The sequence below is a fragment of the Rana temporaria genome, chromosome 1, assembly GCF_905171775.1.
Source record: "Rana temporaria chromosome 1, aRanTem1.1, whole genome shotgun sequence".
NCBI classification, from domain to species: domain Eukaryota; kingdom Metazoa; phylum Chordata; class Amphibia; order Anura; family Ranidae; genus Rana; species Rana temporaria.
The window spans coordinates 178,157,566-178,185,118 of NC_053489.1; the positions used below are offsets into that span (position 1 = coordinate 178,157,566).

General features: G+C 40.9%; 1 protein-coding gene across 2 annotated transcripts in view; it reads right to left on the reverse strand.

The window, feature by feature from the left end:
• The window catches only part of TCTN1 (tectonic family member 1), a 90,010-nt gene that overhangs the window by 52,495 nt on the left and 9,962 nt on the right, over positions 1 to 27,553 (reverse strand). For both annotated transcript variants that reach the window (XM_040346620.1, XM_040346612.1), the window contains exons 3-8: positions 19,120 to 19,250; positions 10,618 to 10,772; positions 7,666 to 7,753; positions 4,363 to 4,469; positions 4,255 to 4,275; positions 3,841 to 3,966 (exon numbers count right to left, since the gene is read on the reverse strand). In XM_040346620.1, coding sequence (XP_040202554.1) covers positions 3,841 to 3,966; positions 4,255 to 4,275; positions 4,363 to 4,469; positions 7,666 to 7,753; positions 10,618 to 10,772; positions 19,120 to 19,250 — 628 coding nt within the window. The remainder of the gene's footprint in view (positions 1 to 3,840; positions 3,967 to 4,254; positions 4,276 to 4,362; positions 4,470 to 7,665; positions 7,754 to 10,617; positions 10,773 to 19,119; positions 19,251 to 27,553) is intronic.

Genomic DNA, 27,553 nt, shown 5'->3' on the forward strand with positions numbered 1-27,553 from the left:
GAGCTTCAGACTACAGTGGAACTTCCGCTCATCGGATTCCCCCCCCCCCCCGTTGCCACAATTGACACCTTTCAAGGGGGGAAGGGGGGGACAGGATACCTGTCAAAGACGGGTATCCTTTCCCACTTCCGGAAGTCCGGCTGCGACGTCACAGCGGGGCTCCCTCCTCCCGCCGAACTAATAGAAGAGAGGAGCGGGGCCTCGCGCATGCGCAGTAGGGTTCCCTTACCCGCAATGGAGACAGCAGCACCCGACAGCTGATGAGAAACGTCAGCTGCGGTGCCGACATCGAGGGACACCAGGACAGGCAAGTCTCCATTTATTAAAAGCCAGCAGCTGCAGTATGTAGCTGCTGGCTTTTAATTTATTTTTATTTTTTTCCCGAAACACCCCTTTAAGTTTTTGATACCCTCCCTTGGAGTGGCAGGTCCTTTACTTGCATAATATAATTTCCTGTACTGGGTGATACTACCCTGACCCCTTGTTGGTCATCCTTACTCTTAAAATGTGGCTTTTCCCTTTCTCCCTCTCCCCTTTCCTTCAGGAGTTATGCATGGATTTTTCATTTATTTTAAAAGACAATGTGTGCGGTATTACAGTATTTGATCGATCCATGTTTTATTTGCTGTTGGCTCTTCTTGATAATGCAGTTTCCCTTATTAGATGACATGGCGTTTCTAATTTTTTTCTGAAGCTATATGGATATACCTCTACAATTTTGCATCGCTTTTCACGATTGTACGGTGAAACATTTCAATAAAAATTATTGTAACATCATTTTTATGTTTCTCATTCAGGAGATATAGGGCTGTGTAAGGGTTAACATAATGGTATAAAGTTAGGGATGGCCAGCTCTTGAGAAAGTCTGTTTAAACAAAACATGTTGAGCATATGTACTGTACATGACGAAATCACATTTGGCAAGTGAAATGTGGAAGTGTTCATGAGATTGTGCCGTGGAAGGAGAGCACCACACAATATGGGTTTTATTAGTGTTTTCATACATTTCCAATAAAGGAGGTGTGTTTTGTGTTTGTGACTTTATATGACGTTGGTATTGGAAGAACAAATAAAACCCAGTATTCAGAACAAGCAGTAAAAGCACTTTAAAGTCATGTTTACCTTTGTAACTATAAGTGTTAGCGAAAATAACATTTACAAAAGAGGCTCTATTAAAAAAAAAAAAAAAAAAAAATGTGACTTTATCCTATAATTTTATACTATATTATTAATATTACACTTTCTACCTTTAGCCACTTCAATACCAGGACACATTCACAACTCCCTTCCTTCCCAGGCCAATTTGTCGCACTTTGAATGACAATTGTGTGGTCATGCAACACAATACCCATATGAAATTTTTAGCATTTTTTTCAGACAAATAGCACTTTTTTTGGTGGTATTTTTGCTAAATAAATGAAAAAAAGACCAAAAAATTTGAATAACATTTTTTTTTTTGCCAATAAGTAATTTTCCTGCTTCGGTGATGTGCACTGATGGGGACTAATGAGGAGTGCCCTGATTATCTGTGCACATGTCCCCTGTCACACTTGCCAGTGACCGGTTCCACTTTCCTCACGCTGTGACAGTGCGTGAGGAAAGTACGGCCAATAACTGGCGAGTCTGTTTATATTGGGATCAGCTGCGATTGGACACAACTGATCACATGGTAAAAGGCTGCTGTGATTGGCCCGCGATCTGTGATCAGCTGTGGCTATAACGTGATTAATGTAAACATACAGCAGGCGTCTTTATGATGTCAGACTGTATTTACACGGTCATTGGTAATTTTTCTGGCTTTTATTTTTCCTTTTGAGTGTTTGCACAGTAATTTTTGTGGGTGCCTGGGGCTCAAGGTTTTTTTTAGAATTATTTTTAGCCAATTAAAAACTAGTTACTACATGAAAGAAAATGCATAATACATGCATTTTCTCATGTTTTTCAGGCACTCCCATTGATGTCTAATTGACAAGTTTTAATAAAGCTTTATCCGCATATTTTGAACAGCAGTTCCGTTAAGAACTACTTGCACCTAATTTCGGCAAGCATTTGTGCCAGTGTTGGTAACATTACAGATATATGCGGCAAATTGAAGTAGTTCTTACTATCGCCATTTTAAGAATTTCAAAAGGCAGTAACAAATTCTTAAAGAATTACCCCCAGTTCTCAGATTAGGAAACAATGGGGTAATTAAGACCAATACTGAGCTGGCGTACAGAGATATGCCACTACTCGGAGCGGGCCGTGCCTGTGTTTGTATCTGACATGTATGTGACAGCTGCCAACACAGAGCAGTTTCATTGGCCCCATTTAGCTGCTGGCTGGGAGATTCCTTGGCTGAACGCTAAATGTAAACAAAAGGGCCGGGGATACAGCTAATGTTGTTTCTCGAATATGGGCATTGCCCATATCTGGGAAATTACTTATCACTGGGCGAAGCCTGATGAGTAACAGAGACTAGTCCCCCATCAGGTCCACTTTACTTTTGACTGACAGTGCACAGCAGTGGGCGGATTTAAAGCAGTTGTAAACCGCTGTCATTTTTTTCCCCTTTTACACCCTGCAAGGTAAAGGTGTAATGTGCTAGCATGCATCACATACTAGCATATTATGTTAAACTTGCCTTAAAACAAAGTCCTCTCGCGCTGAGATCTCAGAGCTGCAGCGGGCTCCCATCTTCACCCGTCTTGCCCGTAGGAGATATTTACACTACCAATTAGGTAAGCTTTACCTATAGGTAATGTGTGGAAAAGGGTATGTGTGGAACTTTACTTCCACTTTAGGCCTCTTGCACAGGATACTCCTGTTTGAGCATCTATTTTTTCAGCCGATTATTATGGTGTTATTTCGCGAATATGCGCCTGCGCAATTTTACACATTTCCACGCAGACTTATTCTTGCATTCACAATGTATTAATGGACATTTGCACATATTGCACAATTGCACGCATGAGGCGTAAATTACTGACCAAAAATACAGATTTTTCTCCTTTCTTTTTTTTTTTTTACTGAAGAATACACAGTGCTTGTTTAAGCACCTGTGTGTAGGCACATTACAAATTAATGGGTTGTATTTTAGCTCAGTAAAAAAAAAATGCTGTACTGAGCTTTTTCAAGGTGCAGTGTGCAAGAGGCCTTAAAAGCCACTTATTGGAATGAATATAGGCTATGAATTTGCCCACCCCTAATATAAAACTTATTGGCCAGACGCCTGCCAGTGTGACAGGCAAAGTGGCCAGAGAGGGCATGAATAAGCGCATCGAGGAAGGAGTGTCAAGTGTGGTGACACGTTTGGTGCTGCACCCCAAAGTAATTCTAAAGGGTGTCTGACACCCTTTATGAATTCCCTCGACTATGTTAAAAAGTGAACAGGCACAATTGAAAACCATGGGATTTTGGATACCAACCTACTCGTTCCCTTCATTCCTCCAAAAACCTCCCGTTTCTAGCTCCCCTGTCACCTCCTCCCCCCCTCCAAAGCTCGCCTCCAGGCCTTTTCCTAGCATTGAATATCCTGTGGAACTCCTTACCCTAATCTGCCCACTGTCTCCTACGCTGCTTGCTTTTCGAGGATCTCTGAAAACCCTCCTCTTCAGAGAAGCCTATTCTGCCCACACCTAACTATTTCTATTTTCCCCATGAGATCATCCCCCCACAGGTATTACCTTTTGTATCACTTGACTTCCCCTTTTAGATTGTAAGCTCTAGCGAGCAGGGTCCTCCGATTCCTCCTGTATTAAATTGTATTGTAACTGTACATACTGTCTGCCCAAAATTACATGCGCCTGCACATGAACAGTCTAGGACTAACATTTCAATCATGTAAAGTAGAAAACTTACCCCCAGAACCACGTTGGTACAGATTTGTGTACTACTGTTATAGGATGGTGTCTGCTCACTAACATTTCCTCTAACAAGAGTGCCATCAATAGACTGCATTGTAACAGCCTGCACAGTCACATTAATCTGCGGTGAAAAATAACAAGAATGAGGACATAAATGATTACTCTTTGGGACAAGCACAGGGTTATTTGATATAATATAGGCAATAAAAAAAACTGCCAATTCTTTAATAAAAAAATCTTATGGGGGAAAAAAAAACTGATCTGCCTAGATAATTGCCATTAATTCCATTATGTTTTTCAAAGTGTCAACATTTTAAAACACATTTTTTTCTTGTTCATAAAAAATGTAGTTTTTACTTGACTAGGAGCAGTACATTTAAAGATATTCAGTATATGATGCAGCGCTTACCCCACTTTGTGAATTTGGTACCTGTTAAAAAAAAAAAGTCAAATATCAAATGTTGCAAGGTACCCAAACTGGCACTTTAAAAATACATATAACATTTTCACCACTTACAGGTAAGATCTGAATGCCTGAATAAGTTCTCAGGGTCAAGACAGGAACTGAACAATTCTCTAGCTGTACATCTTGAGTGCATGTAAAATTCTGTCTCTCCAAAAAGCCTATTAAAACAAAAATAATTATTGGTAAAAAATAATAATTCTGTCTACAAGAATTTTCAATCTGTTTTTTTAAAAGGAACACAAGGGATTGACACCTCCTGTTTATGCTGTGGAATCTGGCACGATTTCTGAAAAAGACCATTTCACACGGTCAGGACCAAATAGGGGTCTACGTGAAACTGTGGGTACATTGGGCTGCACCTGTGCACGCTTCACACTTCACGATTTGGAATTGTGGGCAGAATCGCTTCAATTCTGACTGCGATTGCGCAGTGCGCGTTGGGTATCATTAACCTTCAATAGCATCCCAAATGCAATGTGCTGCGATTGTTGTGCGACGTGACTGCGCTGCAATCACGGTAAACCACGCTGCTCACATTATCTGCCCTGTCTGTATTATGCCCGGTCTTGCAGTCCTTTTGCTGCTCTTGTCCCTTGTAAAATAACAGTTGGGAGTTGTTGTGTATATCCAGTAGCTGTTGAAGTATCTGCCGTCATAAAACTGACTCAGTGTTCTTAAACACTGTTCAAAAGGGAGATAGAGAGACACGGTAACAATGTTACTTCTGTATCTACTCAGTTTTATTAACCTGCAGATAAAAAGGCATGAGCTTTGATCTGCATATATTGTCAGGAATGACTTATTCAGATTATCGCGTAGTGGGAATGAGCATTCCTGCTACTGAATTTTGACAACACAATTTTCACAAGATTCTGCGTGTCGCACGCGCTGCCCCATGTCCATTTTATCCTGTTGCAGAACGATGGCTGCAAAATTGCATTGCGTTTAGGGTGACATTGAAGGTTAATGGCACCCTACTGCATGCCGTGTGTTGTGCTGTGACTGCCACACAATTTGGAATCACAGGCAAAATCGCGGCAGCTCTGGCTGCGATTACAAATCACGAAGTGTGAATGGAGCCTAAAAAGCGCATGAAGCTTGTCGCCCGAAAAAGAGCCGGAGCTTCTTTTCGTGTGACAAACGTTCATAGGGCTGCCCCATGCGACATGTAGAATCGCATGAAGATTGAGTAGCGGGAATGAGGTCTTACTGACATATACAGATCAAAGCTCATGCCTTTGAGCTCCAGAAGAATAACATAGAGAAGATACAAAAGAAACATTGTTACTGTGTATCTCTTCTGAACAGGGTTTACAAACACTGAAATGTTTTTATGACAGCAGATACTTTAACAGCTGATGCCAAATATGATTTTACAAGGGAGGAGAGCGGCAGAAGTATAGAAGGACAGGACATACTACACAAACTCTGAGTAATGATTTTATTTTATTTTTACATATGTAGTATGCCCAAAACTGGTTAATAAAGCAATAAGCAATGTACAAACAATCATAGCATTGGTAATAATCTTTAATTACTCTAATTACAGTACACAGAAATGTTACCGGATGCCAACATTTTCTGCATTATATACATCCTCATTGTGTTTGGCACTACCATCAAGATGTCTAATCCACGCACACATAAAGCAAAGGTAGAAGTTATGAAAAGTTAAGATTTTCATGACAGGGTTCAGAAGTCAAATCTAATGCCGCGTACACACGGTCATTTTTCGACACGAAAAAAAACCTACATTTTTCGGCAAAAAAAAAAAAACGTTTTTCCAACTTCATCATTAAAAACGATGTTGCCCACACACCATCGTTTTTAAAAAATGATGAACAAAGCGCGGCGACGTACGACGGCACTTTGAAGGGGAAGTTCTATTCGCCTTTGGGCTGCTTTTAGCCGATTCCTTGTAAAAGACAATTCACGCCTTTTTGTCTGTTACAGCGTGATGAATGTGTTTACTCCATTATGAATGGTAGTTTTACCTGAACGAGCGCTCCCGTCTCATAACTCGCTTCTGGGCATGCGCGGGTTAAAAACGTAGTTTTAGCCCACACACGATAATTTTTTACAACCCCCAAACATTATATATATATTTTTTTCTAACACCCTAGAGAATAAAATAGTGGTCATTGCAATACTTTTTGTCACACCGTATTTGCGCAGCGGTCTTACAAGCGCACTTTTTTTGGAAAAAAATCACTTTTTTGAATTAAAAAATAAGACAACAATAAATTTGGCCCAATTTTTTTATATATTGTGAAAGATAATGTTACGCCAAGTAAAATGATACCCAACATGTCACGCTTAAAAATTGCGCCCGCTCGTGGCATGGCGTCAAACTTTTACCCTTAAAAATCTCGATAGGCGACGTTTAAAAAATTCTATAGGTTGCATTTTTTGAGCTACAGAGTAGGCCTAGGGCTAGAATTATTGCTCTCGCTCTAACGATCGCGGCGATACCTCACTTGTGTGATTTGAACACCGTTTTCATATGCGGGCGCTACTCGCGTATGCGTTCGCTTCTGCGCGCGAGCTCGTCGGGACGGGGCGCTTTAAAAAAAATGTTTTTGTTTTCTTATTTATTTTTATTTTATTACTTTTTACACTGAAAAAAAAAATGTGATCACTTTTATTCCTATTATAAGGAATGTAAACATCCCTTGTAATAGAAAAAAGCATGACAGGTCCTCTTAAATATGAGATCTGGGGTCAAAAAGACCTCAGATCTCATAATTAGACTAAAATGCAAAAAAAAAGAAAAAATTTGAAAATGTCATTTTTTCAAATGACAAAAAAAAAAATGTTTCTTTAAGAGGCTGGGCGGGACTGACGTTTTGACGCCACTTCCGCCCAGCAGAGCTATGGGGACGGGCGAAGGAGATTTTTCCTTCAGTCCCGTCCCCAGTCAGCTGCCGAACGGTCCCGATCGCCTCCGCCGCTACCGATGGCTACGGTAAGCGGTGGAGGGCGCGGGAGAGGCCCCGCTCCCGCCACCGATAACGGCGATCTCGCTGTGAATCTGCCGCGGAGACCGCCATTATCGTGTACAGGACCGCTCATGCTAAAGATAGATACCTCGGTTGTGGCAGCAGCTGCTGCCGTTACCGGCATATCCATCTTTAAAATTTGGACGTATATATACATGAGCAGGTCTGGAAGTGGTTAAAAAACGACATTAAAAAATGCAGCATGTTCGGAAAAAAATGTTGTCGTTTTTCAGAAGCCGAAAAACGATGTGAAGCCCATACACAATGATTTTAAATTACGTTTTTAAAAATGTCATTTTTTTTAATGCCGAAAGACGACACGCCGTATTTACCATGCAACATGAACTTAGCTTACCTATAGGGTTACTGCCAACACACGTTTTTGTCCCCAGAGGAGCTGGAAGCTTTAGGTAAGAGTCTGGAGTAAGAATAGGTACACCATACTACAAAAAAAATAAAAAAATTTGGTTAGCACAAATAAAACATATGAACGCAAGTTTACTTATTGACCTAGAACAGTGGATCTCAACCACCAGGCCAGAGTCTTCCACCTGCCATGACCTGGCTTCCTGTCTGCTCTGACAAACTTTAGCTGTTGCGGTAGACTGGGGCCATGGCTCAGCGGGGGCGCGGTGTCCTGCTAACTCCTGGAATGGGGGTGGAGATATGGGGGCTCTGGCTGCCTGTGCATCTGACAGCCCTTCAAATTGATGCACACCAGGCTCCAGCTTCCCTGCTAGTACAGAGTGCTAGATTTGGCTACAGGGAACCCGGCAGCTTTGCCCTTTGGGAGTACTCTGGCATTGAGGATCTCAGAATATATGCTGAAAATGCCTGCATGTGCAAGCCTAAGCCTGCAACACTGTAGTGGAGCCCCATGTGTAAGAAAAAAATCCCATCTGGAGCTGGAGGGGGTGGAAGAGCTTGATGATTGGCACAGAACTGCATCAGAAATCAACAGAAGCCTCTTGCAACCTCCAAGTTTGGCTGAACTGCAGTACACAAAGCAGGGCCCAGACCAAATCTTCAGTTATATACAGCTTGGCCCAGGACACCAGCCAATAAGTGCACAATAAATAAGCAACTACAGATTGAGGACATCACTCATTCCAGCATTCCTTGACTGACTGCTAGTGCCGACCCTCCCAGATAAATGCTGGTGATATAAAAGACACATTCCGGTACTTTAACTAATTGCATTTAAGCCCAGGTTTAGCTGAACTCGCAGGGCTTTACTCCCGCTTGTCAGTCCCGATTCCGGTCACGATTACAGAGACATCTGTGCCGTTTCTGCACAGATGGCAATGTAAATCGCGGGCTGAAATCGCAAAAAAAAAGTACAGAAATTACTATTTCAAACCGGTGCAGAGCCGCAGATGCAGGGCCGCACCGATTAGGATGGTGCCATTGCCGGCAAATGCCACTGATTTGACATGTCAAATCGCACCAGTGTGAACCAGGGCTAAATGCACATTTCACATCCTTTTTTTTTTAACAAGTACATTACTGAAATAATCTGCATTAGTACCTGCACTTTCCTGTGCTCAACTTTTCACTGAGTGACACAGATGACCAAATCTGAAAGATCTAGCTACTTGCTTCTAAGCAGAATTTCCAGATCCCACATGGGAACAATAGATAATGCAGCGAATACCAGGAGCAGTCATTGGACAACTATATTTACCATTGATGGTTCTTCCATATCCAAACAGGTATTTTTTGGGGGGCAGCAGTTTTTACCCTATATGCAGGGAAATTAGTGGCATGCATAAAATAATCTATCCCACTGCAATAATCCTTATAAAGTGCCATCCAATTTTTTTTTTTCTCTATCATATCCGTAATGTTAATGTTGTGGGTTATTACCCAGGTCATTCTAAATTTATCACAAACAACCCCACAATAAAATGGTTTATGAGAATAACAGTGGCGATTCAATTTACCTGTGTTTATATGTACTCAGAAAGAGGAACTGAACACATTGTTATAAATAGAACTGCGCCTTTATTATGTATATAAAATGTGGTACAAAGTTTGCACTCGAGTATATTTTTATATTATACCACTTAACCCAGAAGAACCCAAATGGAAGATTATATCAATCACATAGTTATTCATTTTGTTTAAAGAGAACATGCCGTCCCTACAGAGTGCATGCACCGGTGATGTCACCGGCTGCATCCAGTATGAATATCTCCTTAACACCGCATGTTTAGGAGATATTCATTGTACCTACAGGTAAGCCTTATTACAGGCTTATATGTAGGTACAAGTGCAAAGGCAGCGTTTACTACCGCTTTAATGTTGATTGAGATTCAGTTCACCTTTAAGAATTTTGCAGGACCATGTTACAGTGCACAATTAAATAATTATACCAACCAGGTGCTAATGATCAACAAAATAATATAGGTTAAAATATTATTTATATAAAAAAAAAATAATCCACTGTGCATGACTCTCCGCACATGTAAGCCGTGCACATGGCCTACAGCTGCAAGTACTTTGGACCCATTCATCCAAATTAGATTTTTTGGCTGTAACAGAAAGCAGTTTATTTATGGATGGCCTGGACAGTGGGACATGCCTGAGCTCCTGCGAGCAACAGCATGATAGCGGTTCCTTGCAGGTTTGGCGCAGCATTCCTGCAAAAATGGGGTTGAATTTGTTCAGAATGAACAACTTCCACATTGCTGAAAATTATAGGCAGATGATACATATTCATCTTGTAATACCATCAACAAAATATCTAATAGGTCCAAAATGCATTCTGCAGTAAGACAATGACTTCAAACATACAGCGAGAGTCCAAATAAAAAAACAAGTAATCCTGGAAAAGATGGAGTGCCCACCTGGCCCCCACAGAGCCCTGATTGCAACATCATTGAATCTGAGGTTACATAAAGAGACAGAAAAAAGCAACAAAGACTTGCTAAAACCCACAAAAGAATTGTGGTCAGTTCTCATTGATGAAACAAGTTACCTTCCACATTTTAAAAAAATAAATAAAAATAAACACTGTAAAAAGCACTTAGGAGAGTTGATGAGAGTTGACCTGGACACACCAAAATACGAATTTGATTTAGGTTTTTATGTTTATCCACTTTGTATGTTTTTAATTAAGTATTATTAGTATAAGTAATATTTAAAAAAAATAATATTCATCACATTATTTAGAAAGCATTATTATTATTATTATTATTTAGAAAGCCTGAAACTTTGGCACTGTACTGGACACACAATGCTAATTACTGATATAAAAATTGATCAACAGTATAATTGTGGTCAATCAGCAAAATACAAATCATACCTCATATCGGGATAGGTTACGGGCTTGAGCAGAGCCAACAGCATTTAGTACATTAGTATTAGCATTAAATTGCTTTCCACCAAACTCTCCAAGTAAACTGTCAAAATTTGTCGCTGTTGGTTGATCCGGAGTTATATAGGACAAAGCTGGTTGGTCTATAGGAAGGAAAAACAAAGGCCAAATATTAATCAAATACAGCTACACTGTAGGAAACTCCAAGCAGTTCTGTGAAAAAGTGAAATAAATGCAGAGGGATTGAACATAAAGAAAATCTATAAGCCCCAATTCACACTATAACCCACATGTAAAAACGCACAGGAAAGACACTGCATTCCTGTGCAATTCACATGCGATTCAGTGTGATTGGGCTCCAATCAGGCTCAAAATGTAGCTAAAATCGCACCTAAGAAGTGCAGACACCTTTTATGGAACAGGATCGCATTGTTGTTTTGTACCATGCGATTCAGTGCAGGCAAACCACATTGCAATTGCAGAGCCTTTGGGGGGGGGTCGGGGGGTCATTAACTTTGTTTTGACACTTGATGAGGAACCTTTACATTCATTCATAGAATTTAGAGCTTACTACTCAATGGCCGAGCAGCTCTCAGCCAGACTTGATTTTGTCCCAGGAGCGGGACAGAAGTCCCCCATCTTGCTGCCAGACACACAGTGGTGTATACCATATATAGCGGAAGCTACAAAGATAATACAGTGCACACACCCGCTGCAATTTTTGGAGAAGTAAATTGTTCATTTTGAGCAGCTTTGTCTGAACAAACTATTTCAAGTTAAAGTGTTTGTTTCCCCCAACATTTTAGATTCCTGATGTGTGCTTGCTGTACCATGTACTAAAAGTATACCATTCTCTTTCTATTGCTTCATTTATGTGAGATCCCTGGTATTCCTGCTTTCCTATTAAAAACTACCCACACTAAGCAGGAGAGCACACTGTGGTCAGTTCTCTAGCTATGCTCTCCTCCAATGATCAGATTTGTCCTGACACTCCCCCGCTACACAGCCATTTTACTGTTGCTTCTCCTCCCCTAGCCCTTATGCAGCCAAGAACAGAGAGAATATGATCACATTTTTTTTTGCCTTTGATTTCTATTTTAAACCGAATGGGTTGTTTTACAAGGTGATCATTTACAATCACTTTAAATGAAGCCTAGGGATCAGCTTTAAGTAATTTACTATATCCTGTCAAAAATGTAATGTTGCCTAGAGCTTGGGTTTAAGCCCATTTTGGGTGGTGTTTTTCTTGCCGTCTATGACCCTGTGAAGCAATTTGGAATTATTTCTGTATTTGTAAGAGCAGAACAGTCGCTAGGACAGGAAGAATGTCATCAAAAGATTTTTTCAGGGAAAACAAACTGCAAATAAAAACCACACCAAGGTTCTGCCCCTTCCCCAGTCTTTTAAAAATAAATACATAAGAAAAACAAAATATTCTGAGTGGAGTTGGGTTTTAACAAGAATGATATTAGAAAGATCAATTGCTAAGGGGCAAGAACTGGGAACAAACTGCAATAAATGCATGCTATGTACAATATATACAATATACAGGATCACTAAAGTTATTTTTTTTTAAAATAACAAACATGTTATACTTACCTCCACTGTGCAGCTCGTTTTGCACAGAGTGGCCCCAAACCTGGTCTTCTGGAGTCCCTTGGCGGCTGTTTCGGCTCCTCCCCGCAAGGACTCAACACCTTCATGCGAGCTCTCATGGTGTTGAGTCTTTACGGGCATGCTCCCGACATACAGCCGGTGGCCATAGCTGCCGACTGTATCACTCGGCACTGTCCCCCGGCGCACCACGTCATTGGATGTGATTGACAGCAGCGTAAGCCAATGGCTGCGCTGCTTTCAATCAACCAATGACAGAGCCGGGAAGACGGCCGAGAAGCCTGCGCGTTCACGGGACTTTCGAGGGGTCAGGTAAGTAAAGGAGGGGTTAGGGGGGCCTCTAAATCGGCAGATGTTTTTACCTTTACAACCCCTTTAAGTCATGAAAAGATAGAACTATTTGCTTTTGAAGTCCAGTCCTAATACGATATTTAATTTATGAGATCTTGCATCTAAAAACATGGGAATAACATCCAGACTATCTTAGAATAAAATAGTATGTACGGTAAATACTATTTGTTAGGTTATTAAGAAAAAGGTGTGGAAGGCAGCTTGGCTTTTATGAAGAAGAAAAAAAAAAAAAAGGTGGTTCCAAAGAACCAGTGTCATCTCTGTAAATATGATTTATTTGTAGAGTCTTCGATTTAAATCCATAGAATGATCTTTACTTTCTACTTGGTCACGGCACTTAACAAGATAAATAAGGCACTACACAAAAGATTACAAAAAACGAGAAGCAAAATTTTTTTCCTGAGGGAATCTAATCTATAACCAGCAAGGTTAACAAAAGTTCATGCCGGAGCACACTATAGGATTGGGAATAACAAAACTATCAACAGCAATGTGTTATCCCTGATGGAAACTTCCATTTTACTGCCTTAATACTCCTTTAAAAAAAAAAAAAAAAGGAGGAGAGAGAAGCAAACAGGAGCATAATAATAGTTTTCCACTACAGAGGAAACCATCTCCATGCAAAATAATACATTATTAGCAACCTGAACAATGACAATTGTGAGTATGATGATAACAATAATTAAATTGCATGAGGCAGTCTTCATAATAAAAAGAATAATTGTTAAAAGACGGGTACTTTCAATGTTTGCTTATAAAAATAAAGGAGAGAACAAAAATCACCAATGACCTCAGAATCAGCAGACAACTACATTTTAGTGACATGAGGAAAGATTGACTTTTGTTTTCTCTACATTTTAACCACCTAAGCCCCAGAAGAATTTGCCCCCTTAATGACCAAGCTTTCTTTTGGTGGCATTTGATCACCTCTGCGGTTTTTATGCTATAAACAAAGAGCTCTCTCTCCCCTGAACTCTTGGTATTTAATGACCCTCCCACTGTTAGTGAAATTTGACCACACCCACTATTTGATGTGGTTTGGAGGGTGTGTGTAACGGACGGGGGCGGGGGGGGGGGGGGGGGGGGGGACACCATCGTGATCGAGTTCCTGTACCTATTTCCCCCCAAAAAAAGCCCAGTCTCTCGCTCTCCCTTACACACACACTTATTCATCAGTTTAGACCGATATATATTCTACATATTTTTGGTAGAAAAAAAAAAAACAATAGGCGTATATTGATTGTAGACACGATAACTTTTGCGCAAACCAAACTATGGGATAGATTTAGGAACTGTCATTTATTTTTACTATCAATAGCCAGGATCTGTGTCCCCTGTCAGAAGGTGGATCCGCTTGTTTATCCTGACAGATGCCCATCCTGCCTCTGAACTAGGAGATCGCGGGTCACCGGCAGACAGAGTCCGCCCAACCTGCGGGCACACTCCCACAGCGGGAACAAGAGCGCGCTGGGGGCGGCGCGTGCCGCCCACAACTCCAACGCTACAAGCAACCATACAGGTACTGCGGTTCGCGCAGCTCTGCCAACTTGCCGCAGTATATTTAAGTGAGCTGGTCAGCAAGTGATTAAAACATGATAGTACTCAATTTATGGCAATTTTCATAGCATAGCTCGGAGAGAAATGGTAAATAATATGCCAAATACAGATATTCCATTACCCCTTTCTCTAAGAAAATTAACATCTACATATGTATAATCCTGAAAACTGGGGATTCTTCCTTCAAATACTACTAGGTTAAAAAAAAAAGTGATTTTTAAAATTACCTAACCACCAGCACTGAAAATTAATTGGGGAAGGTAATGCCCAGTGCAAAAGCTTGGAGGACATAAAAGCCATAGCTAAACAAATACAGTAAACCCTCGTTAACATTAGAGTGACTTGTCATGCGATTTGAGAGGTAACAATCACATGACAAGTCGCACCCTATTGTCAGCAATGGCACTCTTCAAATCAGTTCCACACCGACTTTGCGGTGCTGCATCGCTTTGAAAAAGTAGTTCTTGCACTACTCTTGGCGATTTCGGGTGCAACTTGCATAGGACACCTGAACAGGAAGCCGCACAGATGTCTTCAAAGTCGCACTGAGATGCAGTTTTGAAATCGTGAGATTTCAGGTGAAGTCACACAATTTCAATGTGAACAAGTGCTAATGGACCAATTAATACAGAAATTAGGAACCAGTCAAGATAAAACCTAGGTGAGACAGGAAGACACACAAATATATATATATATATATATATATATATATATATATATATATATATATATATATATATATATATAAAAAAAATTGAATTTGGGGTTTAATGGGCCTTATTGTTAATAGGTAAGCAATCACTCTCCTGGAAGGCACTACACAGTATCTCACAAAAGTGAGTACACCCCTCACCTTATTGTAAATATTTTACTATATATTTTCATTACACTTTGCTACAATGTAAAGTAGTGAGTGTACAGCTTGTATAACAGTGTAAATTTTCTGTCCTCTCAAAATAACTCAACACACAGCCATTAATGTCTAAACTGCTGGCAACAAAAGTGACTACATCCCTACAGGGAAAATGTCTAAATTGGGCCCAATGAGCAATTTACCCTCCCCTGTGTCATGTGACTCGTTAGTGTTACAAGGTCTCAGGTGTGAAAATGGGGAGCAGGCGTATTAAATTTGGGGTTCTCGCTCCCACTCTCTCATACTGGTCACTGGAGGTTCAATATGGAACCTCATGGCAATGAACTCTCTGAGGATCTGAACAAAAAGAATTGTTGCTCTACATAAAGATGGCCTAAGCTATAAGAAGATTGCCAAGACCCGCAAACTGAGCTGCAGCACGGTGGCCAAGACAATACAGCCTCGCCATGGTCGACCAAAGAAGTTGAGTGCATGTGCTCAGCGTCATATCCAAAGGCTGTCTTTGGGAATAAGACGTATGAGTGCTGCCAGCATTGCTGCAGAGGTTTAACGGGGTGGAGGGGGTTCAGCCTATCAGTACTCAGACCATACGCTGCACACTGCATCAAATTGGTCAGCATGGCTGTCTTCCAAGTAGCAAGCCTCTACCAAAGATAAGTGAGTGAATAACTTGTATAGCGCTACAAATGCAAACTGAATCGCCTCAAGGCGCTTATTTCCATCCAGTGTCGTCCTTATCCTTCAGAAGAGATAAGTCTTACGTTTTTTCCTGAAGGCCCGATGGTTTTCTTCCATGCGGATGTTTGTGGGCAGAGCGCAAGAAAGCTCGCAAACAGTTTGCTGAAGACAAGCAGACTAATATTTGGTATTCATACTTCCTACTGAGCAAAGTATATATTTGGTAGTGTGGTATAGTTTGTGGCTGGGAGTGACAAGCCATTTTTAATGCATTCATATTTAGGGATACACATTATTTGTGATGGTTTATTCATTGTTTTTACATAACTTTTGTTTACAGATTCATTGTTTATTTTATTTTTCTATGTTGCCCTGGTATATGGTAAAGGGAAAAATTATTGCGCTTGTTCTATAAGTGAAAATTAAAAATAAAAAATAAAAGCTGCGATCAAAAAGTGTTATACCACACCAAACAAATACATAAAACAGGAAGCAGATCGCGCTAATATGATTGCCCGGCTATCTGCAAAATGGTATATCAAAATATGAATGACAACAGATACAGTGAGCTGTGACTTATATGCCTATATACTTTAGAAAGTATAAAAGTATGTGCATAAATGCTCTTAGTGAAAAGTTATCTCAGTGAAAAAAATATAAAAATAAATACACATGAATGATAAAAATATTTGATAGATGAATTCTGTAGCCAACAGTCCACCACACAGAAGTTTCAAATGAAGATGTCCCCAGTGCAGAAATTGTAAAACATCCCAGGAAAGGTGATGAGAAAGCACTTCCAAAGACAAACACTGCCTCTTACCGAATATTATTGGTCTCTGTTTAGGGAGACCAAATACAGCATGTAAGGGTGTGTTCAAAGCAGGTATTCCCTCCGGTTATCCAACTTAAAGCTGTTAGAATCGGTCATCTCAGCCCAACAGGAAATATGTGAACAGAAGAGGGACTCACAATGGTGTAAAATCCTCACGATTTAATAGATAAAAATAAGGTATTCACTTGCATCAATTCAGATAAACAAGGCATCCAACATGAAAACAAGCCGGCCAGCTTAAAAAACGAACACCCGTATCTTCTGGGTTACAACGATTTTCTGTTTAAGATAGCTTAAAGGGATATGTACTGGTAGTGCTTGGCCAGTCCCAGCCTCCAGGAATCTCGCTGGATTCGAGCAGACTGCTCAGATTGAACTTTCCCACCCCTGGTATATGGTAGATTTCATGGTTTGTTAAAGTGGAAATATCTTTGGGTCATTTCCATAGAACATACGCTGCATGTCATTCTTTTTATTTTTTTTTAAAGATGAGTTTTCAGTCCTTTTGTTCTGTTTTCATAATGATTTGTTTCCATCCTACTTTTTTCTATCTTTTTATTATTTATTAATTTGTATGAAAATTATTTGTTTCATGTTTTTACTTTGTATATGTATGTTCATACTTCATAATTTTACTTGCAATGTTTGCTGTTCTGCTGCAGACCTGGGCTGTATGGGTTGTGATCACCAATGGTGGGCGGTTTTCTCCCCGTCCATTGATTGATCCCACCTCTCAGCTTGTGGTCTTAATGGAACGTGCACACCTGGGGCAATTCGTAATGAGTAACCACGGGAGTGTGAAACTCTTCTGAGCATCTGTGGATCTTACGTTTCATGTTTTAATGCATATTCAATAAAAGAGGTTGATTTTATTTCCTGGATGTGCTGCCACCTTCTTCACCCCCATTGAAAGTACAAGTCAACATGCAAAAGGCTGTCAGAATTTGTAGTTTGCCATTCACAACCGAATCTGAATGAATGATGTGGCCACACGGCCACGTTATTTTTAACCAGTGACAGCGGGCACCCAGAGAAGATGCCCGTCCACTGTCACTAAGGAGTGTAGGGGGAGGCGATAGCTACTGGAACATGTTCCACCCTAATTACGGGTGGTACATGCAACATGTTCGAAAAAGTGAACTAATCCTTTAAGTGTTAAATTTCAGCTACAGAGTTCAGCTCTAGCATTTCCTTTAGCTCCAAGATTGTTAAACAATTTGCAGTAGCTCCAGACAGTTCTGTATTTCCATGAGCTATAAGCAATGGTGGACATCAATCACCCACTTACATTGCCCATCAATGTAAGGGGTTAATTTTCCACTGACATCCATACACTGACAATCAATGTGAGGAGTCACAGTTCAACAGACCATCATTATAAAAAGGGGACACTTCTCTACTGGCCACTAGTGTAAGGGTTCACAAAAATTGTCATATTCTGATTCAGTTCCTATTAGCACTACTAATTTTTAACCTTCCTGCCTCCCAGCACACACAGCACTGTGCCCCCCTGCTACCTCAGCACCTCCGACACTGCACCTTTCAGCCAGCTAGAAACTCAGCCACGGCATATTTTACCACTGCCCCTCCGCCCTTGTTCCCTCTCGTCACTTTTGAAGGGACATGCAAAGATGAGGAAAGGCCAAGCTTGAGATTATTGGGTTCTCTGCCATTTCCTCCTCTCTCTCTAGTGAACTCTCCTTCCAGTGCAGCCTCAGGTGGCCAGTCAGCTCTGTGCAGGTTGTGTGTGTTCTTGGGGGAAGAGGCGGTGCACATTTCTGGGCTGGGAGAAGAGGGAAGCCAACCTCTTCCATTACTATGGAACGCCACTTCTTCCAGCAGGCATTTTCTAGATAATCAACATACAAATGTATGCTTATTTTATTTTTAAAAAAGGTAAGAATTGTATTAGAAAGACAACACCACCATTTATCTGTGCCTCCCTCCTAAACTATTAAGCCTTCTATATTATTTTTTTGAATGTGAAATTTCTATACAAGACTGAAACCAAGGGGGGGGGGGGGGGGCATTAAAACTCATTCTTCTACTACAAAAATAATAGTCTGCTGCCCTGTCATAATAATAGATTACCATGCCTGCACAAATAAATAAATGTTTTAAATTATATATATATATATATATATATATATATATATATATATATATATATATATATACAAAAATGTGATTTCATGCTACATTGTTTGTAATAATTTTCCCTGACAATACTAAATCCATATTAATAGTTTACTCCTAAATACTGTAGGATTTGTCCTCCAATATGTACATAACAGCAATAAGGGACACATCAATTAAACAAGATCTTCGAAGCGCAATCAGCTTCACCGTGCTGATTCGCTCGATTTCTGGCAGATGATCTGTGATCAACATGCATATTCAAAATGACTGGGAATATCAAAATTTGAAAGTGCAATGTTAGATCAACTCATCCCAAAATCAACATGGCATATATAACTCAGGCACTCAATCTATAATAAATAAAACAAGCAAGTCAACTAAAAGTCACAACAAGGTACCAAAATAAGTGTATTCCCTTTGATTGTACATAGGAGGTACTCACAGTTGGTTGCTTGAATACAGAACACATTGGGGTTAACCAATTGAACGGTTTCTGTTACCATCTGAGGGACATTTGTGGAGGTATTGATTGAGTAGAGAACAGATTCCTGTGCGCACAACTGTCTATCACCACTGTAGAGAAAAGAAAAAAAAATTCAGAGACCAAATAGTATGCATGCTGGTAAATACTGTTCTTTAGAATACTTTAAACATCTGGCCTAAGCACACATTGTATTACAAATAAAACATTGTCAAGATGTTTTTACAAGATTTAAAATTTACAGCTCTAAAATTTTATTTGCCATTCTAAAAAAAACGTAGTTACGGAAATGTCACTAACGTGTTTAACGTATATTTAAAGCCAAACCCACAGTTTTAGTCTTGGATAGAGCAGAGAATGCTTAAACCTGTAAAGTTTACTTTTTACTTTCTGTGTCCCATTTGGGAAATTTCCATTCACTCTCCACCCTGAAGACACAACAGGAAGTGAGAGGAAACATTTCCAAGTAATCTAGTTTTCACCAGGACAGGTGTCGCTATTGGAAGACTTCTCACCTACTGTTATGGTGACAACAGACAGTAACATTTTGGATTTTAATAATTTTTCATCCCAAAGACAATGGTTACTAGAACAAAAAGAGAGACAACATAAGGCAATATGGGGGCCTAGGCAAGGTACCAGCTCTGTCCCTTTCCCTACCCCTTTAATTGACATTGGTAACAGACAAGCCACCCCAATTACATTGTATATGGCCAAATTACACAACAAATTACCACATCTTTCCATATCAAGTGACAGGCATATCATTTAGGCATTGGGAAACTGCATGAGTATGAAAGTTGTTGCTGAGACCCCCTGGGTATCAATTGGAACCTAGGTTACCATCTAGTTTACCTTAAATAATTATCAAGTTCTGTTTCAGCAGAACAGCAAAAAAATTCAGGAAGGAGACGACCATTTTAAGACTTGTTATTAGAGATCACTAATTTTACATTGGATTTGGGGCTCTCTAAACACTCAGGAAGTTGTTGAGCGGTATGTGTGAGCAGCTAAGGATGTTCAACACTTGTAGGAATTCACTTTATCTAATGTGGGGAATGGAAAGGGTTACATTAAATTGTTCATAACTATAAAATCAAAAAAACACTGGACTTCTGGAATATCTAATTAAGACCCCTTTTCTCAAGGGGCAAAATCTGCTTTGCTCAGCAGGGGACCTGTGAGTAGGTAAAACACACTGACTTGGCAGCATAGCCCTGAGATCTTTTCCATATCAATTGTTCTTTTTTTACCAATGGAGTTTTGTTTCTACCAAGTAAAGTCAATCAGTGAACTGTTTATTCCACTTGGTATTGCACGGAGCAGGCCCAATCCTCCTCTTCACGGGTCCCCAACCGGAACTCCTGGCTCCTCTTCTGCTTGCTATGGGGGCACTCATGCAGGCTTGCTCCTGAGCCATAAGACACACAGACAGGGGCTTGGCCATGCCACCCGCTCCCTTCTCACTGGCTGCGATTGACAGCAGCGAGAACAAATGGCTCTCGCTGCTGTGTTTGAGGCAATAAGGAGGCAGAGCCAAGAAAATCTCTGCTCTTGTGCACATCGCTGGATCAAGATCAGGCTCAGATAAGTATAAGGGAAGGCTGGCAGGGGAAGCTGCATGCAGTAGGTTGTTTACCATAATGCAGAGAATGCATTGAAAAGGCAAAAAAAATACTTTCTGTCTTTGGGACCACTTTAAATATCCTACCTACATATTCTCAGTTGCTCTAATAATTGGTGAATTCCATTATAATATAATATAGTAGTTCAAATGCACTTGTATATACAAAACATGCATACAGCATATGCTCTGAAAATATAAATCTATCAGCGCCACTTGTGGTTCTGGAATAGGATACAGTTGCTTATTACTTGATCAAATAAAAAATAAAATAAAAAAGCCACCCCCCCTTTAGGAGCAGAAATGCATCATGCTACATCCCTGGCATATCACCTATGATCAAATACAATTATATTAAAAGAGCATAGCATTAGTAAATCGCTTTCATCTGAGTATTTGCAGAATATAGGACATAAAATACAAATGTGGTTATATAGTACTATAGACTACTGATTTTGGCCCCGCTACACATGGTCTTAAAGAGTAACTCTGCTTCTGTTGAGCAAAAAAAAAAAAAACATCCTCTCTGGGTTATCAATGTACATTCCTACCAGTCTATGTCCTAAGTGCCAGTTCACAGCAGGAATCACACAAGATTGCATGATTATTGATGGGGAAAATGGTGACTCAGAGCTCCATCTTGTGGTGAAAATATGGCAAGTCTAAAATATCAATAAAATAAAAATGTAAAACCATACATTTTATTAAAATATTAGAGCCAGACAATTTCTTTATTATAAGACTCATCTGGGAGACTTCTACTAAAATATATCAAAGTGAAATTACTAAAAATATTATTAAAAAGATACATTCAATATAAAGAGTGAATTGATTGTTTACAAAATTCTGCACAACAAAACCTAAGCTGTTGTTTAAATTAAACAATTCTATTGTTACAATTCATAATATAAAAGTCCATTTGGTCTCCAAATACATAGCGAGGGGAGGAGGGGCACTTTACTGGGGTGCAGCGTTGTCAACCCCCTGAAGCGAAATTTATTAAGAGGGTGCCCAAAATTTACAATCACCACCATTTTTTTACTGGCAAAAATCATGTCATTTACTGACAGGGCCACATTTTTTACGGGCACTTCAAAAATGTACATAAAATAGCCGATTTCAGTGCAATCAATCAATATTTAAGCTATATATTGTAATAATCGCACATGTAACTAACTTGGCAATGTCTTTAACCCCTTCAATACAGGGCTTTTATACCCATCTCCATACCGGGCCTATTCTGGGACTTCTCTCCTACATGTACAAATCATCATTATTTTGCTAGAAAATTACTCAGAACCCCCAAACATTATATATTTCACCGATCTCATGCTTACTAGCCGCAATTGCAGCCTTGTTTAGACTCCGGTACCCGGGGCGTGACGTCATCACATCGCGCCTGGGCCTCTGACGGTCATAGAGATGACTGGTGACCATCTGGTCACCAGTCATCTCTATGCTTACTATCCAGAACTGGGCGATTCCTTCTCCGGGCCCCCGATGGCACGCAAGATCGCCGCCAGAACACAATGATATCTGAATGATGCCTCTAGCTGCAGGCATCATTCAGATATCACTGCACAAAGAACAGGACGTCATATGACGTCCACCCAGGATGGGAGATCCCCTTTCTGGACGTCATATGTCTATGTGTGGTAGTGAAGTGGTTAAAGGGGTTGTAAACCCTCGTGTTTTTTCACCTTAATGCATCCTATGCATTAAGGTGAAAAAACTTCTGCCAGTCACCGGCAGGTTTTACTTACCCGAGCCCTGGAAAGTCCCATGTCGAGAACGCGCTTTTCCTCTGCCTGGAGGTTCTCGGCTCTTGATTGGATAGATTGATAGCAGCGCAGCCATTGGCTCCCGCTGCTGGCAATCAAATCCAATGATGCGGGTGTCGTGACAGAGTCATGCATTGGCAGCTATAGCCACCAAAATGCTGGACTCGGAAGCGCGCTCGCAAGGCAACCCCCTCAGGAGAGCGCTTCCCAGAGGAGGTTATCTGATGCGGGGAGGAGCCAAGAGAGCCACCAGGGGACCCCAGAAGTCACTGTTTGTGGCCACTCTGTGCAAAATGAACTGCACAGTGGAGGCAAGTATGACATGTTTGTCATTTAAAAAATAAATACAAATTTAGAACCTTTACAATTTCTCCATTTATGACGGCCAGGTTAATATAACTCACAGGGTTTTCCTTTACAGTGTAAGTGGGGACTCTATGGACCCTGACGAAAAAGGGAACATTCTGGACCTGATGTAAAGAACTCTGATGTAAAGGGAAACTCTGATGTAAGGGAGTCTCTGGTTACCATAGCTCCCCTCCTTACACAAGAGTCTATAGAGCCCACCCCTTAAATCACAGTCCAGAGACCGCACACATGGCACATGGAATTGTCAGAGAACGCATACATTGCACATAGGATTGTCAGGCTGCACACATGGCACAAGGGCAGGGCTGGTACAATAACATACACAGTCAGACTCTGACCCCATAAAGCTAGAAGCAGATTGCTTGCCCTACCTTCCACACAAATGGGAGAGAGGAATCTTCATTTGTGGTAGTACATATAAGACCCCACATCTCTCCTTCAGGCTGGAAAAACCAAGACATTTTATTATTTATTTTTTCAAAATAAACCATCTTGGCCTTTCCAGAAGCATCTCTGGTATTGTTTACTTCCGCCCGAGCCTTGGAGGGTAACAGATGACTGGGAACAATCTGGTCAGCAGAAATCTCTATGCTCAAATTCCGGTGGCAGCCGATTCATTCTCTGGCTCAATGATCGCACAGGCAAGCCGGTAGAAGCACAGAAGCAAGCAGATGAACTGCTGCTGTTCTGTTCTCATTACACGTTTGCCCCTGACGTATATGTAGCTCAACATACAGCTTAAACCTTGCATCCTAAATAACCAACCAGACTGTAACTTTGGATCTTTATTACGATTAACAGATGGTGGCCATATAAGATGCGTATGAATAACGGTGAAACTAGAGATAAACAAATAAATGAACATATAAGAATTAGAACAAAATGCTTGGTGAGTTGCATGGTTTTAATCCTTGCAATAGATCTGGGGTGCGTATCGAGACTGGTTTGGGCACATCCAGAACAACTTCTTTTATGTCTACAAATACAGGATGTACCTATGAATTTAAAGACTTCATTACTGGTTTGTCCCAGAATATTATGCATTCCCTGCAGTATATCAGGAGAAAAGGAACATTAAAAACCAAGATAGGGGAGCACATATCCAACATAAATAAAGGCTTTAAAGGGTCACTAAAGGAATTTTTTTTTTTAGCTAAATAGCTTCCTTTACCTTGCTGCAGTCCTGGTTTCATGTCCTCAGTGTTCGTTTTTGCTTTGATGTTGCTGTAAATCCTCTCTGTTCTGGACACTTCCTGGTTGCCTGTTTCCTGATAACCACAGTACTGGGAGATTTCTCACGGTGGTCACTAATCAAGGAGGTGTGATTACTGTGTGTAAAACGAAACTGGATTGGTGCTGAGGAGTTTTAGACAAAGTATCACTGCTCTCTATTGGCTGACTGCCCTCTAGTGGCTCTCTGTACATCAGAGAACCAGCAAACAACAGCAAAAACGAAACTACACTGCAGGCACATTATATGATTGTTTTTTTATCCATTTTTAATCATTTTTAAAAGGAATCAGTTAACTATTATGTCTCTATGCCCTGTAAACAGTCATTTCAGCTAAAAAAAAATTTTCCTTTAGTGACCCTTTAAGGGCCATAGCCTTTCTAGATATTTTGCACACAATAGGAACACAAAAGGTTAAAGTGTAATATGAATTGATAGATTTTCCCCCACATTGGCAAGGTAGTAACAGAAGAAAAGTCTCTAGGTTGGAGACCAAATGGATTTATAATATGAAAACCTTTAATCCATTCAGGTTGAATATCAAATATTAATTGTTTCATTAACAACAGCTGAGGTTTTGATGTGCAAAAATTTGTAAAAAAGCAAACAAAAACAATGTATTTAACGTTTTAATAATATTTCTAAATAACTTAACATATTTTAATAGAATTCACCCTCCTAAAATGGGTCTCATTATTTATTTAAAAAAAAAAATTGTGTGTATATGTATATATATATATATATATATATATATATATATATATATATATATATATATATATATATATATATATTTTTTTTTTTTAAATATTTGAAAAAAAAATGTATGGCTTTTAAAGCGCAGTTCCACCCAAAAGTGGAACTTCCGCTTAAACCACTCCTCGCCCCCATATATATGCCACATTTGGCATGTATTTTTTTTTTGGGGGGGGGGGGAATGTGGGCTTCACGAGGAGTAGGACTTCCTGTCCCACTTCCTCCTTCCGCCCAGGGACCGCTTAGGCGATACGTCATATCGCCTACGGCGGCCCCTCCCTGTAGGCGATTGCCTGGGACACGTGACAGGTCCCAGGCGATCGCCTGTCCAATCAGGTAGCGCAGTGTCTGGTATTGTCAGGGTTTAAAGTCGGATCACTGTTCATTGAAGTTGGGCGCGTTTCTGACTTCAAGTCACAGGGCAAAGTCGGATCCAAAAGTAGTACAACTGTCGTGTCGTACCAGTGTGAACCCAGCCTAAAGACTGATGCCCCAGATGGTGCAGGAGAAAGCTAAATAGATTAGGTTACAATAGGTGCAGGTTAAAACAAATAAAGTGGTTCCAAAGCCAGCATTCCCCAAATCCTAACTTAGCGATGTGTCTGTCTTCAGCACCTCCCTCCCTGCATTCACAGAACAGAGGCAGGAGTGGTAGCAGTGGCGGCTGCTCAAAAATTTTGGGGGGCGCAAACAAACAGAAAAAAAACATCAATAGCAGCCTCACTGTGCCCATCAATTGTCGCCACTGTGCCATGCCAAACGCAGCCACTTTGCCATGGCATTGCCACCACTGTGCCATGCCATTGCCGCCACTGTGCCATGCCAAATGCAGCCACTGTGCCCATCAAAAAAACAACATCAATAGCAGCCTCACTGTGCCCATCAATTGCCGCCACTCTGCCATAAAATTATCGCCATTGTGCCCATCAATTTTCGCCACTGCGCCATGCCAAACGCAGCCACTGTGCCAATCGTCGCCACTGTGCCATGCCAAACGCAGCCACTGTGCCATCAATTGTCGCCACTGTGCCATGCCATTGCCGCCACTGTGCCATGCCAAATGCAGCCACTGTGCCCATCAATTGCTGCCAGTTTGCCCCTAAAATGCCGCCAGATTGCCCCCCGCCTGGCACTTACCTTTCTTAGTCAGCCATCCTCGGATCCTCCTCGACGAACCTTCGATGTAGTCCCGCCCTCGATGTCGCTTCAGCCAATAAGGTTACCGGTAACCAGATCCAGTGAACCCGATTGGCTGAGATGCGTGTCAGTGTTAACCAAGGAACGCACACCCCGTGCATCCCCTGGTTAACTATTCAGATGGCCAGTGTTCGCCAGGGGGCCGGCCATCTGAATAGTGGGCGGCAGCGGCGACAATACATAGATTCGTGCAATGTATGAATCTATGTATTGTTTTTCAGCGGCGGTGCAGGAGTGAGAGGGGGCGGCGCTCATGCGCCCTCTATATTGATGGTGTCAAACAAATCCTGTGAGCAGAGAGTGGAAGACAGGGCCTATGGATGATCCCAGCCCAGCCTGGAAGAAAGCCCCTACATACCACAGCAGTATGTCCTCCAATCCTGCAGCTTCTAGTATTCACTGTCACCCTTTTTTGGCAATCAGAGCCCAGAATAGAATACACTGGAACGTGGACACCAATGCTTCTAAGTGGCCAGATGTAAGTGCTCATGCCCTGCACCAGAAGTGTGTCATCATCTGGTACTGGAACAAAGCCATGGATATCTTGGTTCTCCTCAGCCTACCATACAGGGGGACCTACCGAAAGGCACTATACAACCATAATTCTCAGGGCAGACAAACATGACGAAGTGTACTCCTGGATAGTCAGAACCACAAAACAATTGAGGGGCAGCAGGGGGCTTTTTAACCTCTTTATGGTTTGTACTTCTTTTTGAAGGTTGGAGCCAAAATCACCTTTCAAGTGGCTGTCCTGGAAGAGGACTTGGGAAGAGCAATTTTTAAGAAAATTTTAAATACAAATATGTCTGGTTTACCAAATTGTTTATATTTTTTTTAGCAAATAAAGTAAGTCCCCACAACAGAGAAGTTTAATTGTACAAAGTGGAATGTTTGCCTCTATACTCTCATGCCACAGAGATTACTTACTATGCATTTAGAATTGTATGCTTTAACTTTAAAACAAACTCAATCAAAATATTTTAAGAAAAATACATATGGGGAGGTATTTACATTTGTCTGGAGTTCCTATTTAAACATTTATTAGTGGGTATAACAGAACATCCATGAGGTTATTTGTGGTCTATGCCCCCAGTTTAGTGCAGAAAACGATGGTCAATCTCATAGATGGAGAAGCACCCATCCAAATGGGTGAAAATGAGCTGCTGTGGCTCAACGCGATTGGCACTGTGCTGACAAGCCATTCACCTCTGCAGCTAGGGGTTCGGATCCCGGTCTCAGCTACATGTGAATTGAGTTTGGTGGTCTCAGCCCAGCTCCCGGGGGGTGTGCTATGCGAGGTAAGCCTGCGCTTAGTACGCCCACCCCCCTCCCACAAAAACCACCACACTTACACGCACTCAAAATTGGGTTAACATGCAGGCACTTTGACCACGCGTTCTCTAAAAATAGAGGCAAAGGACTAACAGGGCTGGTTGA